The sequence below is a fragment of the Gymnoscopelus braueri genome (genome assembly GCF_963280865.1).
Source record: "Gymnoscopelus braueri genome assembly, chromosome: 13".
Lineage (NCBI taxonomy): Eukaryota > Metazoa > Chordata > Actinopteri > Myctophiformes > Myctophidae > Gymnoscopelus > Gymnoscopelus braueri.
This window is the reverse complement of record NC_137615.1, coordinates 3033399-3053327: the sequence shown is the minus strand read 5'-3', so window position 1 is coordinate 3053327 and position 19929 is coordinate 3033399. Positions and strand designations below refer to the sequence as shown.

At 40.9% G+C, this 19929-nt stretch overlaps 1 protein-coding gene across 2 annotated transcripts in view; it reads left to right on the top strand.

Annotated features, from left to right (window-relative positions):
• The window catches only part of LOC308099732 (WD repeat domain phosphoinositide-interacting protein 1-like), a 60328-nt gene extending 40717 nt beyond the window's left edge, over nt 1–19611 (top strand). For both annotated transcript variants that reach the window (XM_080448478.1, XM_080448479.1), the window contains 6 exons: nt 149–256; nt 2962–3126; nt 6598–6705; nt 10455–10600; nt 13858–13958; nt 18033–19611. In XM_080448478.1, the coding sequence (XP_080304604.1) occupies nt 149–256; nt 2962–3126; nt 6598–6705; nt 10455–10600; nt 13858–13958; nt 18033–18083 (679 nt within the window). In that variant the 3' untranslated portion in view covers nt 18084–19611. The remainder of the gene's footprint in view (nt 1–148; nt 257–2961; nt 3127–6597; nt 6706–10454; nt 10601–13857; nt 13959–18032) is intronic.
• Nucleotides 19612–19929: the final 318 nt, after the last annotated feature.

Here is a 19929-nt window from a genome sequence, read left to right as displayed (position 1 = left end):
TTTAAACTACTGGGTTTGAAAGCACTAGGAATTGTCTTTGGTATCACATCCTGTTTGTGTTAATTATACTGTGTGTGTGTGTGTGTGCGTGTGCGTGCGTGCGCGTGCGTGCGTGTGTGTGTGTGTGTGCGTCTGTGCGTGTGCGCAGGTACGTCAGCATAAGCTCTCTGTCCTTCAGTCCAGACGGTCAGTTCCTCTGTGCCTCCAGCAACACAGAGACTGTGCACATCTTTAAACTTGAACAACACGGACCAAGGTACACACACACACACACACACACACACACACACACACACACACACACACACACACACACACACACACACACACACACACTTTTATTATTGTGACATTAACCCATTAAGACCTGGAACGCATCTGTGTCATGTTTTGATTTGAGCCAAAAAAAAAAAAGCATTATTTTACACTTTTGATATTCAAAAATAGCAGATCTACAAGCTCGTAGCGCGGCACCGAGTGCCGCGCGACGAGCTTGTAGATCTGCTATTTTTGAAAAAATCGAGAAAATGTGTGCAAATTAATATATTTATATTCTTTTAAAGCGAACATTTGTAACTCAAATCTTTGCTTCATGGGGGGGTCCCTGGAACAACATATTTTGAGATGGGGGTCCGCGGCCAAATACATGTCATTTTGGGGGTCCTTGACACGTAAAGGTTTGAGCACCACTGATGTATAAACATACGTTTTAGTTAGGATTTAGAACAGGGGGTCTTCAACGTTTTCAGGCCAAGGACCCCCTAGCTGAGAGAGAGATGAAGCAGGGACCCCCTAGCTGAGAGAGAGATGAAGCAGGGACCCCCTTTATATCGTATAAAATTGGGTTTCAGATTCAAGCAATTTTTGTTTACGTGGTGTGCTCTTTTTTCCCTCTACACCAATAGCCTCTTGGCCAAAAATAGCAGATCTACAAGCTCACAACGCCTCGCAGATCTGCTATTTTTGGCCAAAGTTCTCCTCAGAAAAGGGATACTAGGTTTCAAGTCCTTAAAGGTTTAATGACATTCACTTTTACACCACATTCAAAGTCTTTGTCCTGGTCCTTCAAAAGTGTACAAAAAGTTTTAAGTGAAAATTCCATTCCAGTGATCCATGGCAGGTGTTTTTCTCTCACATTTCTAAAGCCTTTTCAACTGCAATGAAAAAAGAAATCTTTGCCTGCGGGTGTCGCTGGTGAGGGATTTTGCCTGTCAATCATCGCCTCTGCTCCGCCCCCCCCCAAAGGAAAGGATAGGGGAGGGGAGGGGCGAGGAGGAGAGTGGGCGGGATTAATCGACTGTGACCTCACTGTCGAAGGGCCAAGCTCAGATTACTTTTCAGCCTAATTATTCAGAAAACCCCAGACCACAGAAAATCCACTGAATGTTCTAAGTTTAGGTTTTTTGGGTGTAATTGAGGTCATAAAACCCCAAATAAAACATTGAAAATAAAAAAAGTGAAAATGAATGTCATGATACCTCGTGGTTAAGGTAAAACAAAAAAACATATCACACAAAGATTTGTAGTAACTCTGAGGACCCCCTAGGGGTCCTCAGAGTTACTACAAATGGAACATGTTCCAAAATCCTATCACACAAAGATTTGGCGGACCCCCTGTAGTAACTCTGAGGACCCCCTAGGGGTCCCGGACCCCCTGTTGAAGACCCCTGCTTTAGGAGACATAAGTAAGAATCGGCCTCATAGATCAGAAAGGGACCTTTGACAGTCAGGGTACTTCAGCTCATTGATATTCCAGGATGTTTCATAGAGTTGCCAGTAAATACTGTAGGAGGGGATATGCAAGCTCATAGCGCATCACTGAGTGTCGCGCAGACTCGCGCTATGAGCTTAATACACATCATTTTGGGGGTCCTTGCTCCTTGACATGAAAAAGTTTGAGAACCACTGATAATTATAGCAACATACGTTTTTCAGAAAGCAGTTTGGATTTAGAAGACATTTGTAGGTGCGTTTTGCGGATTGAATGGGTTAACCCATTAAGACCTGAAGCCGATTCTACGAATGTCTTCTAAATCCTTACAGTATTCTGAAAAATGTTTCTATATCAGTGGTCTTCAAACCTTTTCACGTCAAGGACCCCCAAAATGATATGTATTTGGTTGCGGACCCCCATTTCAAAATATGTTGTTCCAGGGACCCCCCAGAAGCAAAGATTTGAGTTACAAAAGTTCGCTTTAAAAGAATATAGTATTCAAAGATTTGCACAAATTTTCAAGATAAAAAAAAAAATAGCAGATCTGCAAGCTCCTGCTTGTATATCTGCTAGTGATGCGCGGGCCGACCCGTAACCCGCGGGTCCCGCAGGTTGACCCGCGGCGCGGGCGGACGGGTCATCGATTACGGCGCAATTATCGCGGGGCGGGCGAAGCGGGTCAACCCGGTCAACCCACGGAAGAAAAAAAAAAAAAAACACCAAAACTCACCTTCTCTCTCTCTCGCGCGCGTGCGCACGCTCTCTTTCTCTCTCCCTCCCTCTCCCCCCCCCCTCTCTCTCTCTCTCTCTCTGGAAAGCAATTGAATGGACTTGCTTGTGTGCGTCTTTTTTTTTTTGGGGGGGGGCGGGCTGAGTCGTTGATTTATATTCATTTTCGCGTGGCGGGTTGGGCTCCTGGGCGGGGCGGGGCGGGTTATGAAAAAACCTAATATCTGCTATTTTGTAATAGCCAAAGGGATCTAAAAATGACACAGAGATGCGTTCCCGCTCTGAATGAGTTAACCCATTAAGATCTGAGGTGATTCTTAAAAATCATTTTCTAAATCCTAACAGTTTTTTTTTGAAAAAAAAACAAGATTTTTCAAAATTAGCAGATCTACAAGCTCATAGCGCGGCACTCGGTGCCGCGCTATGAGCTTGTAGATCTGCTATTTTTGAATAGCCCAAAGAGATCTAAAGTGACAGATCTTAGGTGAAGCTATGACCTCTCCCGGCTCTCCATGCAGTTTGCAGGAGGAGGCGCCCAGTTGGACGTCCTACGTGGGGAAGATGTTCTCCGCGGCCAGCAGCTACCTCCCAGCCCAGGTGTCGGGCATGATGAGTCAGGACCGCGCCTTCGCCACCGTGCGCCTCCTAGTGTCCGGCCAGAGGAACGTCTGCACGCTCGCTACGTGAGTTTTCCCCCCTCCGGCTTATTGGGGGGGGGGTTATAATTGTTTTTTTTTGTTTTGTTTTTTTTTCATATATGAGCTTGTAGATCTGCTATTTTTGAATAGCCCAAAGAAATCTTCCGTGCTTCCGTGAAAAAAAAAAGAAAAAAAATTGACCTCCCATTTGCTTGTTATACCCAGTTGAAAATAGCATGTTTCGCCAAAAAGACATAGTAAAACACAGGAGCCGAGATACAGAATATTTCCCAAATACATATATATATATATTTTTTTATTTTTAAATGGCATCAATGGCGGTGAATGTGTTAACACATTGGGTGCCAGAGGTTTATTAAAATATGATAAGCCCCGACGCGGAAGTGCATGTAAACAAAGCGTGCGTGCGAGACGGCGGAGGGTCCCGACTAACGCCTGGAACAATAATATTTCCAACGCGATCCTCCATTGCAGCGTGATCGCCGATCGAAAACGGCTCATTTCCACCACGTTAAAAAGAAATGGAGATATTAAGCTTTTAGTCAAGGAGATAACATTGAAAACACCGACCGGAAGGATTTTTGACATGGAGCCACATCCAGCCTCTTCTTCTCAGAAACTCCTTGGGTGATGTCAAAGTTTCGTTTTAGTGCCCCACGTGGGCCACTCGTATAAAAATAGAATTGGGTCAAAAACGGTCCGGACCGTTTTCGGCACTTCTCGTTTGGATCCTCAAAAACGGTCCGGACCGTTTATGGCACTCGATTCACTCATGGCTGCGTTTGCCGTGATTTTCGTTTTTCTTTCCTTTTCAACTGGTCACAGAATATTTACATCCAGTGTGATCGATCCCAGGACGGTTACTATAAGCACGGAGGGTTTCACTGTGCTGCTGCGAGAGCACCGGCCCCCCATTTTGGGGTTTGGCTTCATTTTAATTACATTTTCATAAATTACACTCTTTGACTGCCAGGAATTAATTAATCTCATCTGTTTAAGAAAGTAGGGGTAGCTGATATATGGCACTTTTACCTTAGCGCTAGGTATACTCTTAGTTGCTTGTTTTAGAAGAGAATGCACTTCATGCTTCTGGTGATTAGTAGTTTTCGTTCCCTACCTATATGTTGAATGCACTTATAGTAAGTGGCTTTGAATAAAAGCGTCTGCTAAATCATTGGTTCTAATGATGACCCCACTGCTAAATCAAGTGGGGTCCGGGGACCCCCAGGGGTACTTGAGGGGGTTCCAGGGGGTCCCCAGCTAAATGATGGATAGGAACCAAATGGACCCGTATGGGTCTGTAACTCTGAGAGTGTACAAATGGAACCAAATGGACCCTAACGGGTCCATTTGGTTCCATTTGTACACTCTCAGAGTTAAGTTAACATTGATTTTACCGCATGAATTGGGGTCCCAGAGATAGAAATTCCATTAAATGGGGGTCCGTAGCCCTAATGCATGTCAAACTGGGGGTCCTTAAAATTAATCTTTTCAAATGGGGGTCCGCGGGCTAATAAGTGTCCATTTGGGGGTCCTTGACATGAAAAAGTTTGAGAACCACTGTGCTAAATGACTGTAATGTAATGTAATGTAATTCATTCATTCATCCGTCTATCGTCCCCTTGCCAGCGAAAACAGTGATTGTATTTTACCTTTGAAAAATCATGGAATATTCTCTGTGACCTCCGTCCTCACGGAGATTACATTACATTACATTACATTACAGTCATTTAGCAGACGCTTTTATCCAAAGCGACTTACAATAAGTGCATTCAACATAGGTAGGGAACGAAAACTACTAATCACCAGAAGTCTTTAGTGCATTATCTGCAAAAACAAGCAACCAAGAGTATACCTAGCGCTAAGGTAAAAGTGCAATATATCAGCTACCTATTTCCTTAAACAGATGAGACAAAATAGCTAAATCAAATGAGCATGAGCTAAAACAAATAAGTGAATCGACTAAACAAGATCCAATAAACAATCCAATAATCCAATAAACAATACAGCAATAGAAAACAAGCGTTCGTACAACTAGTTAACAACAAGTAGGTCAGGCAGAGAGGAAGGGTAGTGTTTCCTGAAGAGGTGAGTTTTCAGCCTGCGGCGAAATATGGGCAGTGACTCTGCTGTCCTAACATCAGTGGGAAGTCCATTCCACCACTGTGGGGCCAGAACAGAAAAGAGTCGTGACCGTGTGGATCGGCCAGAAGGACCCTTGAGTGACGAGGCAATCAGTCGCCCCGAGGTGGCAGACCGAAGTGGTCGGGCAGGGGTGTAGGCATCGACCATAGCCCGGAGGTAAGAAGGAGCTGTTCCTTTCACTGCCCTATAGGCTAGCACCAGGGTTTTGAACTGGATGCGAGCCGCTACGGGGAGCCAGTGTAGAGAGCGGAGAAGGATGGTTGTGTGGGAGAACTTGGGGCGGTTGAACACCAGTTGAACACCATTACGCGCACGGGGGGGGGGGGGGGGGGTGTCATAGTAGAGAGCTATGGCCGTTTGAGTGTGGCTTGATTTTTGAAAAACAACCGAAAGCCCAGAAAAAAAATCTTTGATAAATCCTTTAACTCTTTGCCTGCCACCGACGAGATTTCTGGTCTTTTTCTGCTCTGACGCAGCCTGCCACCGACGAGAAAGACTTTTCTTGTTTAGTTTTTTAACACAGAACCAGGAGATAACGTGATCCGAAGATTTACTGCTCCATTCACTTCCTGGTTAACCTATTACGGTACTTAAAAAGCCTGTATCTCGGCTCCTGTGTCTTACTATGTATTTTTGGCGAGACATGCTTATTTCTTATGAACCTGGACTGTAGGGACGATATGGAAAAATCATGTCACGATTATTATATTATTATATTAAGTTTTGATATTATATATCAAAACTTTTAAAATGCCACTTGTTATTATCTGTCAAAACGTTTATAAACGTTTTTGGCAAAAAAAATATATATATTACAAAAAATAAATCTAAAATTATCTTTTATTTTTGGGGTTTTTCCGTTTTTCCGTTCGTCCCAAAGAACCAGGAGATAACATTTTCCAAAAAGTTGCTGCTCCATTCACCTCAATGTTTAAAAATAAACGGACAAAAAAATACAATTTTTTCTAAGTACTAGCTTAGAAAACACTGGCAGAGGCTACAGACTGTTCCAGAGAAACTTTAACCACTTGAACCCCGGCATCCATAGTCTGGGGTGGAACATTTGCCCAGAATAGCAGATCTTAGCGACGCGTTGCGAGCTTGTAGATCGGCTATTTTTGGCAAAGAGATTTAGAGAGTGAAAAAAAGACTGTATCAAGTACGTTCTTTACAGGTGCGGTTTTACCAATCCTAGAGGGTTTAAGTGGTAGCGGATATGTAGCTCTGATCCCAGTGTATGACGGAGGACAATTTCACCATCAATTAAAATCTCTGCCATAGGATTATTGTGAGCGTTTTTAATGACGATAAACGATAATAAGGATTACCGTCCCGTCCATACTGGTTCAGGATCCAGAAGCTCCCGCGGTTGTTTGTGGCCTCGGCCGACGGACAGCTGTTCATCTACAACGTGGACCCTCAGGACGGAGGAGAGTGTGTCCTGGATCACAAACACAGGTGAGGGTCCCAACAACATTTTAGTTTTTTTTTAACCCTTTAAGACCTGAGGCAATTCGTAAAATTTTTTTCTAAATCCTAACAGTTTTTTGAAAAAAAAACTTTTTTTTTCCTCCAATATTTTTCAAAAATAGCAGATCTACAAGCTCGAGTCCCGCACTATGAGCTTGTATATCTGCTATTTTTGAATAGCCAAAGAAATCTTAACTCTCTCAGTGCCAATGAAATAAGAAAATATGTTCTCTAAACTGCCAGCAATTTCTTTCTTTTTTTTCAAAGTAAAAAAAAAAGTGCTTAGGAAGCGAGATACAGCCTTTTTCAGTTCTAAGTTAAACAAGGAGTGGATGGAGCTGCAAATCTTCAGATAATGATATCTTGGGTTCTGAATTTTTTTTTCTCCAAAAAACATAAATAATTCTGGATTTTTCGTTCTGGCACTGAGGGCATTCAGAAAAAACTCGGGATAACTCGGAGCTTGGCACTGAGAGAGTTAAGTTACACAGATGCGTTCCAGGTCTTAATGGGTTAAAACAATATATTTATTGGCATTTTCAACTATATAACATAACATAACAGTGTGGCTGGTAAAAAACGCTGGCACTCTGAGGATGATTTGGATGATAATACCTGGCACTCAATGTGTTAAAGGGGAATTTTGCCCCACAGTGTTCTTACCTTTCCTATGATGTTATGATATCCTAGGATGAATGGAACGGGAGAAAAATGTCATAACTCCATCCCGGGTCCGCCACAGCTTAAAACGTGTGTCTATAGACCAATTATTTGTTTACAAACATTGAGACTGAACGCACAGTGGTGGAAAAAGTACTCAAATTCTTTACTTAAGTAAAAGTACCAATACTGCAATATAAAAATACTCTGTTACAAGTAAAAGTCAGAAATAAAAAATGTACTTGAGTAAAAGTACAAAAGTATTGGCATCAAAATGTACTTAAAGTACCAAAAGTAAAAGTACTAAATATTTGAAAATAGCCGATCTACAAGCTCACAACGCGTCGCGATGCGACGCGTTGTGAGCTTGTAGATCTGCTATTTTCAAATAGCCTAGGTATAAAATATGGCTAAAGTGGTTAATGTATGTTTCATTATATCATAGTTTATATCTGAAAAGTAACTAGTAACTAAAGTTTTCAAATAATTGTAGTGGAGTAAAAAGTACAATATTTGCCTCTGAGATGTAGTGGAGTAGAAGTAAAAGTATTGGAAATTGGAAATACTCAAGTAAAGTACAAATACCTCAAAATTGTACTTAAGTACAGTACTTAAGTAAATGTACTTAGTTACTTTCCACCACTGCGCACAGGTGACTGTTTCATGTAATCAATTCCCAACAGATCCCCAAACCTGCTGTTTTGGGGGTTGAGCTTGTTTCAGTTCATTCCACCTCCTCTGTGTGCAGGCTAGTGGGGTGCGCCCTGGCGACACATATATATGTCACAGGGAAAATGGCATTCCAGGGAAATTGACAGGGGAGCGCTTGTTTTATAGGCACGGGGCGGTGCTGCGAGGCGGGGCTTTGATGCGAGGACGACGACCACAACAACAACATACTAACCAGGAAGCTACGCTAGGGGAACGCTGAAAATAAAATGGATAATATGAGAGAAATACTCAAGTAAAGTACGAATACCTCAAAATTGTACTTGAGTAAATCTACTTTGTTACTTTGCACCACTAGTACAAGCCTCAGTGGCGCACTTCGATAATCATTGGACTCCCCACCCACTACCACTGGGAGCCGGGGTTTGACTCCAGCTTGGGACATTACTTTTTCAAACAACCGCGGACTACTTTTTTTTCGCTGATAAAGTATAGTTTTGGACCATGACGGAAGGCGCTCCGACTTAGCAGACCTTGAGGCCGAGGAGTCGCGCCCGAGCGCCTCCAGGCGCGAGTGCCCGCGACGACCGGCCGATGGTCTGCTAGTCGACTTAAGCGCCGTCCGAGTTATGTACCGATAGGCACAGAATCGTAAATGATGTTGTGTGGGGACTGCGTTTGCCCCAAGTGCCACTCACTGCACTAACATAGCCCGCCAGGCCCGCCCCCTGGAGTGTGTGTGTGTGTGTGTGTGTGTGTGTGTGTGTGTGTGTGTGTGTATGTGTGTGTACACGCGCGCGTGTGCGCATGCGTGTGTGCGTGCTGGTTTGTGCATGCGTGCGTGTGTGGTGTGGGGCTCATGTCTGGCTTGCATTGCCCTCTAGCGTTGATTCTACAGAATTGCATGAGGGGCATGAAAACAAGCGTACCCCTTTCAATTTCCCTGGAATGCCATTTTCCCTGTAACATATATACTTCATCGCGCAACGGTATTGCGCGCCGAGAACAGCTGACATACAAGCTCACAACCGCGTCGTCGCGGATGCGACCGCTGTGAGCTTGGAGATCGGGCCGTTCTCTGCGAGCGAGACACCTTTCGCACGGACGGAGCATAGATTAGTCTTGACGGGCTGCAGCTGCGCGAGCCAAGCAGGTCCTTCTGGTGCCGTGATCATAGAGCGCTCCCTCCGTCCTGATGACAGCCACTGGAGGAGGAGTTTGGGGGACAACTGCTTTGAAATGTTATTGTTGTTTACACACAACAGAAACCAAGGATTATATATTTCAAGAGCGAGAGATCACAGTAAAAATCCTAAGCATTATTCCTCCACACTGGGAGAAAAACAGCATCTGAAAGTTTGGTGGGATGCATTTTTACACGTGAGACTGTGACCACTTTAACATTGCATCTTATGAGCGGTGGGGTTCTTTTGCTGCCGGCCTGCGCGTGCATACTGTTTCGTATCATTGTGACGTCGTCTGTTAAGGCGTCTATGGGCCTTGCGCTAGATTGCGTATTTTTATAGCTTTTTTTGGGAGTTGTTTTTTTGGTGAGATCTGACGTTCATAGTGACAGAACACTATGCAACGTGATTGTCTTGAACGCGCCCCTCTCGCTAGACGAGATTTCAATCTCGTCTAGCGAGACTTCTACTGTGCCATTCATCCTAAGATATCATAACATCGTAGGGAAGGTAAGAAAACCGTGAGGCAAAATTCCCCTTTAACTCTTTGACTGCCAGAGTATTTTCATAAAGTACTCCCCCAGTGCCAGCAATTTTCGTGTTTTTTTATTTTTATATTTTGAATTTTTCTCATGAAAATAATTTAAGGACACATAATTTAAAGACCCAGCACAAATCCGCCACTAGAGAGCAGCACATGACAGCGTGATCAGGTCGTTGGGTCTCTCTCACCCTTCTTGATAGATTAGACATGGAAAAACATGAAAACGGATGTGACGTCGTCCCAGATTGTTTTGATCGGCAAAAATTACGATGTGATACACGACGGCGATGACTGATCGTCACCCAGACCATAGATTATAGAAGAGAAGCTGTCCGTTTGTCCGTCATACCGTGTGAAAAACCGTTTGTTTACCTATTTTGGACGAAATGACCGGGGGAAAATAATCAAAAACCGGAAACGGAACCCAGGCCATGAAACCGGATGCAGATATGGGTGAAGTAAGTGGAACTCGAGAATAACATTGAATATTAAGCAGCATAGCGCAATCAGAGATTAAACAATGAACGCGCGTCCAGCGCGTCGAACGCGTCGACGGCCAACTGGACAAAGTAGCACTTGACGCGTTATCGCGTCGTCCGCAGTCAAAGAGTTAACAGTGAGATGGTGAAAGTTCAAAACGTAACAAACCGTACCTCTGCCCTTTTGTCTTCTGCTGACAGACTTTTTGGCGCCGCCGACGGGGACAGTGGAGAAGGGGCGGAGTCAGAGGGGTCGGAGGTCACGGCGCCGGTGACGCAGCCTTGTCCGTCCTACGCTGCCACCGTTGCCATGCCGTCCGCGGGCCCAGTGACCGCCACGCTCACAGGTTGGTGTCGGTTTGGTTTGTGTGATCGTTGTCAAGGCTCTGAAATGTGTCTCAAGAATGGTTCAAACAGCCTCAGTCAGTTAGGGATGCAAATGTTATCATGACTAGGGTGTAGGGCTGTCAAACGAATATTCGATATTTGGGGAAAATATGTATATTTGAATATGAAAATTAATATTCGAATAAAAAAAATATATATATATATGTATATATATTTATTTATTTTTTTGACAGGGACAATACAAAAAACAATGTATGAAGTTATAAAAACAAACAAAAGATATGTTTTATTGGATCCGAGCACTCGATACATAGATTTTTTAAAATAAAATATTACTATATTTTTTTTATAAAATTATTATTTTTACGTCGTCACATCATCTTTCCGTCGCAGCCCTCACATCTAGGCCCTAGATCTGTGGCCTGATCTGAGGTTGGTCCAGACAGAGTCCAAAACTCATCAGATGTCAGGGTGTTCAGACTCTTCAAACATTTCCTCTGTCATCCCTTCTAACCCATTAAGACCTGGAACTGTGTCATTTTTTGATTTGAGCTAAAAAGTTTTATTTTACACTTAGGCTATTCAAAAATAGCAGATATACAAGCTCATAGCGCGGCACCGAGTGCCGCGCTACGAGCTTGTAGATCTGCTATTTTTGAAAAATCGTGAAAATGTGTGCAAATCTTTGAATATATATATTTTTAAAGCGAACATTTTTAACTCAAATCGTTGCTTCTGGGGGGTCCCTGGAACAAAATATTTTGATGGGGGTCCGCGGCCAAATACATATAATTTTGGGGGTCCTTGACATGAAAAAGATTGAGCACCACTGATATAGAAACATACGTTTTTACAACATACGAGATTTAGGAGACATGTAGAATCGGCTTCAGGTCTCAATGGGCTAAGACACCACCGCTATTGCACCATTTCCTCTGTCCTCCCTTCTAAATAGTCAATTTCCTCCTCGTGCTTTAGTGGTGTGTGTGACAGATTCACATCATCATCCTCGTTATCCTTGCCCACGTTGTATTGTTCAAGTTCTTCCCTATTTACTTACTTGGCTTTAGTCACTCTGCACACACGTCATGCGAAGTCCGGCCCCTCTGGCCTCTCCTCTCCTCTCTCGGCTCCTCTCATCCTCTCTCCTCCCTCCCCGCCAGTGTTGGAAAAGTTACTAAAACATAGTAATATATTACTTATTACATATTACTTGTTTAAAAAGTAATGTAGTTACTTTACTTATTACTCCCTGCCAAAAGTAATTAGTTACTTTACTAGTTACTGGAAAAAAGTAATATATTACTTTAAGTTACGTATTACTTTATAGTTACTTTCCAACACTGTGTTGGAAAAGTTACTAAAACATTACTTTCCAACACTGTGTTGGAAAAGTTACTAAAACATAGTAATATATTACTTATTACATATTAATTGTTTAAAAAGTAATATAGTTACTTTACTTATTACTCCCTGCCAAAAGTAATTAGTTACTTTACTAGTTACTGTAAAAAAGTAATAATATTACTTTAAGTTACATATTACTTTAGTTACTTTCCAACACTGCTCCCCGCTTTGCTTTGCGGCCCTAACCTCTAGTCCCAACCTCGGTCATGTGATAAAGAGGTCAGACTTCCTGTATCTGGTTGCTATGGCAACCTGCCAGATCAGGCTGAGGGGTCTGATAGGCAAATCAGAGAATCAATCAAGCCGAGAGTCTGATCACAGATGGAGGTGGGGTAAGATGCCTAAAACATAGAGTCTGATCACAGATGGAGGTGGGGTAAGATGCCTAAAACATAGAGTCTGATCACAGATGGAGGTGGGGTAAGATGCCTAAAACATAGAGTCTGATCACTGATGGAGGTGGGGTAAGATGCCTAAAACAGTCTGTGGCAAGTTTCGGGGCAAATGGAGTGATCCTGTGCTTGCTTACCCCGGACACACTTTCAGAGCTTTTGTCAATTATATAGTAGTAAGAAGTAAGATAGTAAGATAAGATAATATTCGAATATCTGCACATTTTTAAGACCAATATTTGAATATAATTTCTGAGGAAAGCTGACAGCCCTACGTAGGGTAGGGATTAGTGATGAGCGGGCCGACCCGTAACCCGTGGGTCCCGCGGGTCAACCCGCGGCGCGGGTGGGGTCGAGTCAGGATTTCAGAGGCAATTATGCGGGTGAGCGGGTCAGCCGCTCTCACACGCAAAAAAGAAGAAAAAAAAAAACTATTTTGAACAACATGCTTGTTTATTTAGCCCATGACAATGTTGTGCTACTGTAGACATTTAAAGCGACTTTGGGTACTTTAAAAAGCGCTATATAAATCTGAGCTATTATGATTATGATTTTTTTTTTTCACCGCGGGTCGCGGGGCGGGCTGAGCCATAGATTTATATATGGGTTTGCAGATATACAAGCTATAGCAAGGAGCTTGTAGATCTGCTATTTTTTTTTTCAAGATTTTTCAAATATAGCCAAAGAAATCTAAAGTGACACAGATGCGTTCCAGGTAGGCATGTAACGATATATCGTATATCGATTTAAATCGATTCAAACGGGTGACGATTTAAATCGATTTAATAAAAAAGTGAATCGCGATGTGAACAAAAGCCAGAAGAAACATTTGGACAGGTGGAAAACTTTAGTTAAACTTGCAGAGTGACACGTTACTTTACCTGGTTTACGTCTTCTGATAGTTGTACTTGAATGTTGACATGAAATAATAATCCCGTTTAGTGTTTCATTGGCGCGAGCGTGAAAAAAACTACAAAAAAAACAGCGTGTAGTGGTGACGCAGCTGACACAGACACGCGTTGAAAGGCTAGGATCATGATACCAAGGATTCGACAGTGATGTCACCATTATGCAACCCGGAAGTAAAGATACCAAGGATTCGACAGTGATGTCACTGCAAAAGAAAATACAGGATCTTTGTAAGAGAATTGATAAAGAGTGTTCAGTCATTTGCTACCGTATTGAAAAGAGAATAAGAGAAAAAAGAAAATACTGGATTTGTGTAAGAGAAATAATTTAAAAAAAAGTTTCGGTCATTTGCCTGGAAAATAATTTTAGTGAAAAAGAATGGTGAACAATCGTATCGTGAACCTCAAATCGTGATTCGAATCGTATCGTGAGTTGAGTGAATCGTTACACGCCTAGTTCCAGGTCTTTTTAAGTAAAAATATCTGAGTACTTTTTTCCACCACTGACAAATGACTACGTTTCCCATCAACCACCTGTGTCACCACCAGGCTACTCGGAGGACGGCGGGGCGGTGAAAGGAGAGGTCATCCCCGAACACGAGTTCGCCGCCGGACCAGTGTGTCTGGACGACGAGACCGAGTTCCCTCCTGTGAGCATCCTGAGGCACTGACGGTGTTCTGTCATTAGAGGGCTTTTCTACCTGTTTGTTTCATGCCAAGGACCCCTAAATTCATATACATTTGGCCCCGCGGACCCCCATCTGAAAATATTTTGTGCTAGGGACCCCCCCCAGAAGCAACGATTTGAGTTAAAAAAAAAAAAAGTTTAAAACTTTTTTTTAAAGTTTAAAATATATATGTATTCAAAGATATGCACATATTTTTTTTTTAACTCATTCACTGCCAGAACTTTATTTTTTTGCGTTTGCCCACTGCCAGAGATTTTTAATTTAAAAAAAAAAGTACTCAGGAGCCGAGATACAAAATGTTTAAGTTTTAAGTTAACAAGGAAGTGGATGGGAGTCTAGATCTTCAACAAATCATATCTCCTTGGTCTTTGGGTTAAAAAAAAAAGAAATAAATAAGAAAAAAAAAAAATAATAATAATAATTAAAAGTCGTTTTAGTCGTTCTTGGCAGAGGGGGCTTAAAGGACAAAAGTCGTTTTAGTCGTTCTAGGCAGGGAATGAGTTAAATAACTAAAAAATAGCACATCTACAAGCTCATAGCGCGGTGCCGTGCTATGAGCTTGTAGATCTGCTATTTTTGAATAGCCAAAGAAATGGTAAAATGACAGATGTATGATGAATAGTGAAAATAGCTGATCTAGGTCTGCTGTTTTTCTTTTTTAAAACAGGGACGACAGACAGGGTTAAAGTCGTTAAGCCTGACGTACGTATACTCATGTCACATGACTGTATGTACGTTAAGCATTACAGACCCTAACCTAATTAACCACAATTCAGAAGGTTAATTAAAGGGATAGTTTACCCACAAAACTATTTTTTCCCCTATTGATTACACACCCCATGGAGACTTGAATTCATGGAGATCTTTTAGTATCCGTCTCATTCCTAAGCCAATGATTTGATGACCGGCGGCGGCTCCGGTAGGAGACGCAAAGTGTCAACTTTGAGTCTCCTACCGGAGACATTAGCGACTTACCGCCGGTCGTCAAATTATTGTCTTAGAAGTGCGACAAAACCTAAAAAAAAATATCCGTGAATTCAAGGCTTCATGGGGCGTGTGTAATTGATGGAAAATTATATTTTTTGGGGGGTGAACTACTCCTTTAACACATTGGGTGCCAGAGGTTTATTAAAATATTATACGTTGAGTGCCAGGATTTTAACCATTTTTTAACCTTTTTCAAGTAGTCACAAAATATTTTCAGTGATCACCGTCCTCACGGTGATCCCCTCATTACACACATAGAGGTCTCGTACAATCGGGGGGAAAAAATGTAAAACATTCGGTAATCCGTTCCATAGTTGCAGCCAGGTGAAAAAATACACAAAAATACATTGTAAAAAAAAAAAGTACACAGGAGCCGAGATACAGGTTTTTGAAGTCATAAGTTAACCAGGAAGTGGATTGGAGTCTAAATCTTCGAAAAATGATATCTCCTGGTGCTGTGAAGAAAAAAAATATATATATTTTTTTTTCAAAAACAGTATATATACGGTTTTGGCACTCAACAGCTGTATTTGAAAAGAAGTATATATACGGTTTTGGCACCCAATGTGTTAACATGTCAAATGGACAGACATGATGCAGTTAAAATGAGCTCACCGGAACAGGTTGGTTACAAAACTAAAGATTTATCCGAAAGCTTCAATGCTGCAATGCACATTTTAGGACTAATGGCTCATGTAGTGAATTTAGATTATAAGTCTGAGGTTATGAATGGCTTCAGGCAATGAATACATGTATACAAATTATGTTCATACAAACAAACAAGCAAAACAAAATCACAAAATTCCCGAAACTTTTTAGGGATTATTTAATGTTTTATATTTAACCCATTAACACATTGAATGCCAGAGTTATTTCAGATTTTTTAGCTGTTTTGTGCCAGAGATTTTTCATTGAGGAAAAAAAAAGTACTCAGGAGCCGAGATACAGAATTTTTAAGTTTTAAGTTAACAAGGAAGTGGATGGGAGTTTAAATCTTCAAATAATCATATCTCCTTGGTCTTTGGGTCAAAATTTTTTTTTTTCTTTTTTTTTTTTGTTGAAAAAACGCATTGATGCGTTCTTGGCACTCAAGTGATGGATTCAAAAGAACGCAAAGAACGCATGTATGCGTTCTTGGCACTCAATGTGTTAAAGCCGGGAACGCATCTGTGTCATTTTAGATTTCTTTGGGCTGTTTTAGAAAAATCGTGAACATTTGGGATTCTACAAATGTCTTCTAAATCCTAACAGTTTTTTTGAAAAAAAATGATGCTGCTATAATCAGTGGTTCACAAACTTTTCCATGTGAAGAACCACGCAAAATGATATGTATTTGGCCGTGGACCCCCATCTCAATATATTTTATTTTAATTGTTATGTCTTTTTTCTTCTTTGTTATGTCTTTTAATTGTTAATTGTCTTTTAATTGTTAGAACATGTAAAAAAAAAAGCAGAAATAGCAGATCTACAAGCGTACAACACGTCACTTCGTGACGCGTTGTAAGCTTGTAGATCTGCTATTCCTGCTTTTTTTTTATATTTGCAAAGGCGTGAACATTTCTCAACATGGAAACCATTCTGACGATTATGCAAAAATATTAGCGATTATCTCAAATAATTGCGATTAGGGTTAGTTAGAGTTAGTTAGTCAGAAACTTTTCCGTGTGAAGAACCACGCAAAATGCTATGTATTTGGCCGTGGACCCCCATCTCAATATATTTTGTTCCAGGGAAAATATCTTCCAAGATTTGCACACATTCCCCCCCCCCCCCCCCCCACAGAAGCAAACATTTGAGTTAAACATGTTCGCTTTAAAAATATACATTTTGAAAGATTTGCACACATTTTCACGATTTAAAAAAAAATGTCATAGCGTTCATTGTGAGCTTGTAGATCTGCAATTTTTTCAATAGACCAAAGAAACCTTAAAATATAAATCACCCCTCAAACTCTGCTGAGCCACAGAAGAGGGGAGGGAAGCAATGATTCTCTCTGTAATAAACCTTCATAGATACAAGGGCCCAGCTTCCTGCTTTGACATTGAGTCCATATAGGAAGTGAAAGTGGCCTGTAGGTTCGCTTTTTTTTTTTACCCCTGCTGGTGTCAGAAATAATTATTCTCAATGCAAGTGGGTGGGTTACCTTAATAAACATGGTCATAAATATTATATGCTTCCAGTCGCTAGTTTAACTCTATAACTGCCAAAGACGTTTATAAACGTCTTTGGGCCTTCAGCTATTGCCTGCCAAAGACGTTTAAAAACGTCTTTGAAAAAAAAAAAAAAAAAAAAAAAAATTCTAAAAAGATTCTCTAATTATTTAAGATTGACACCTTTTCGATATTCCAAACGAATAAGGAGATAACAATTCCCAAAGATTTGCTGCTCCATCCACTTCAATGTTAAAATTGAAACGGACAAACAATTCACAATGTTTTTTGGTTTGAAACTACTGGTTTTGAGCTATTTTCAAACATCAAACAACACATGACAACAAGGTCAAATTGACCTCGTTGACATTTGTGAAACCACACCTGAATCTCATCTGTGATTAGAAATTATCTGGGATCAATCATACTGGAGAAAAATATTCTGTGGCTATGCGAAAAGGTACCAAAATCGGTCAAAACCCTGGCAGAGGCTACAGACTTTTTGAAAAAACTCTGGCAGGGTAAGAGTTAAAGTCTCCTTTCAATCACCATGATATGCGTTTTGGGAAACTATGGTCCCATTTATTCTAAAATTGACGATAAAGTAGGGCATGCTCTAGGAGGCGGCGGGATGATTTGATTGACGAGCTACACAACCAATAGCATTCATTCCCCGCCCCCCCGCTCTTGATTGACAAGCTACCCGACCAATAGCATTCATTTCCAGGTTGCATCAGCTATGACGCGATATAGAAAGATGGCGGATTTGAAATTCCTGAACAATGGGCTTCCTTTAGGGTCTGTGGAGACCAATGGCGTGGCTTTGTCCATTCATTTTTACAGTCTCTGCATAGACACGCCCCTAATTGGTTCCATTTGTGTGTTTTTTTTTTGGTAGATTAATTGGTGCCGCAACGGAACGCGAGACGGCCAGGGGAGGCGCCAGTGAGTGAGTGTCGGGGTGTGTATAGAAGGACAGACAGACAGACAGACAGACAGACAGACAGACTGGCGATGGACAGACAGGACAGGCGGACAGACTGGCAGTGGTGGAAAAAGCACGTTTTTACCGAAGTGAAAGTATCAATACTCCAAACATGGAAATACTCTGGAAAAGTCCAGAATTCAAAATGTATTTTGAGTAAAAAGTACAAAAGTATTGGCATCAAAATGTTCTTAAAAAGTGCCAAAAGTAAAAGTACTCGTTATGCAGAATGTCCCATTTCAGGTTTTCAAAATTTTAAAAAATCATTTGAAAATAGCAGATCTACAAGCTCACAATGCGTCGCATTGCGACGCATTGTGAGCTTGTAGATCGGCTATTTTCAAACGGCCGAAATGTATATAGGGCTGAAGTGGTTAATGTGTGTTTTGTAATAATAATCTACAAAGTAACCAGTGACAAAAGTTTTCAAATACATTTAGTGGAGTAAAAGTACAATATTTGGATCTGAGATGTAGTGGAGTAGAGGTAAAAGTATTGGAAATTGGAAACACTCAAGTAAAGTCCAAATACCACAAAACTACAGTACTTAAGTAAATGTACTTAGTTACTTTACACCTCTGCAGACTGTTGATGGACGGACAGACAGACAGACAGACAGACAGACAGACAGACAGACAGACAGACACACCAGCGCTACGTGAGCCACAGGACGACAACAAAAGAACTCTATTAAATGAATATTTCAGGGTGCTAACGTTATGGTTTTCATGTCGGAGGAAGGAAGGACGAAAGAAAAAGCTACCACTTCATCGTTGTAATGAGGAGTTTTGAAGAATAACAAAAACAAAAAGAGAGTTGGCAATTTTCAATGTAATATGCTAATAGGCCTGACCTCCATTATTCCAATAGTCGACTAATCAGTCGAGGGGAGTCTGAGTCGACTGCCAGTCTCTTAGTCCTAGTTCCATTGGCCTAGTTTGTTATATTAATTAACTAATAGTTTGCCAAATGATTTATTGGGAGAAACCAAGCAAGTATAAAAAGTTTAAACATTTTAAAGTATAAAAAGGTTAAATGTGTTATGAGGTGCATGTCTGGGCAGAAATATAACCACAGTTTTTCATTGCTACATTACTTGACAGATATTTTTTATTAAGTTGCATTACTGTAGCAACATTATAACTTTTTTTATTATTATTATTATTATTATTATTATTATTATTATTATTATTATTATTATTTTTATTATTATTATATTCATAAATTTCATTGTAGTTAACCTTAAAGATAAATAATTAAGCTTTTTTCCCCTTTTTTTAAATCTCATTTTGAGTACATTTGCTGTATTGAAAGTTATTAAATGTTTACATGTAATAATATACCCCCTGGATACAATTCAGTGGGTAGTTTTGTATGTATGTATGTGCCTATTATCATTTGTAAGTGCAAAAGTATTTTGCAAATTGCACACAAGACCAAAAAAAATAAGAAATACAAAAGAAACAAAGAAATAAAGCAGACTGGAGTAGGAATGGCATTATGCAAAGCAAACACTTTGTCCCGTGTGTTTGTCTGACTGAATGTTTTATTGTCAGGTGTGTGTTTATATGTACAAGGAATGTGTCTCATTGAGGAAAATGGTAAAATGGTAAACGGTGCATTTATATAGCGCTTTTATCCAAAGCGCTTTACATAGATTGTGCATTACATTTAGACCCTCCAGAAAAACGCGGGCTAAAACTCTTGATTATGCGGGCTAAAACTCTTGATTATGTGGGCTAAAACTCTTCATTATGCGGGCTAAAACTCTTGATTATGCGGGCTAAAACTCTTGATTATGAGGGCTAAA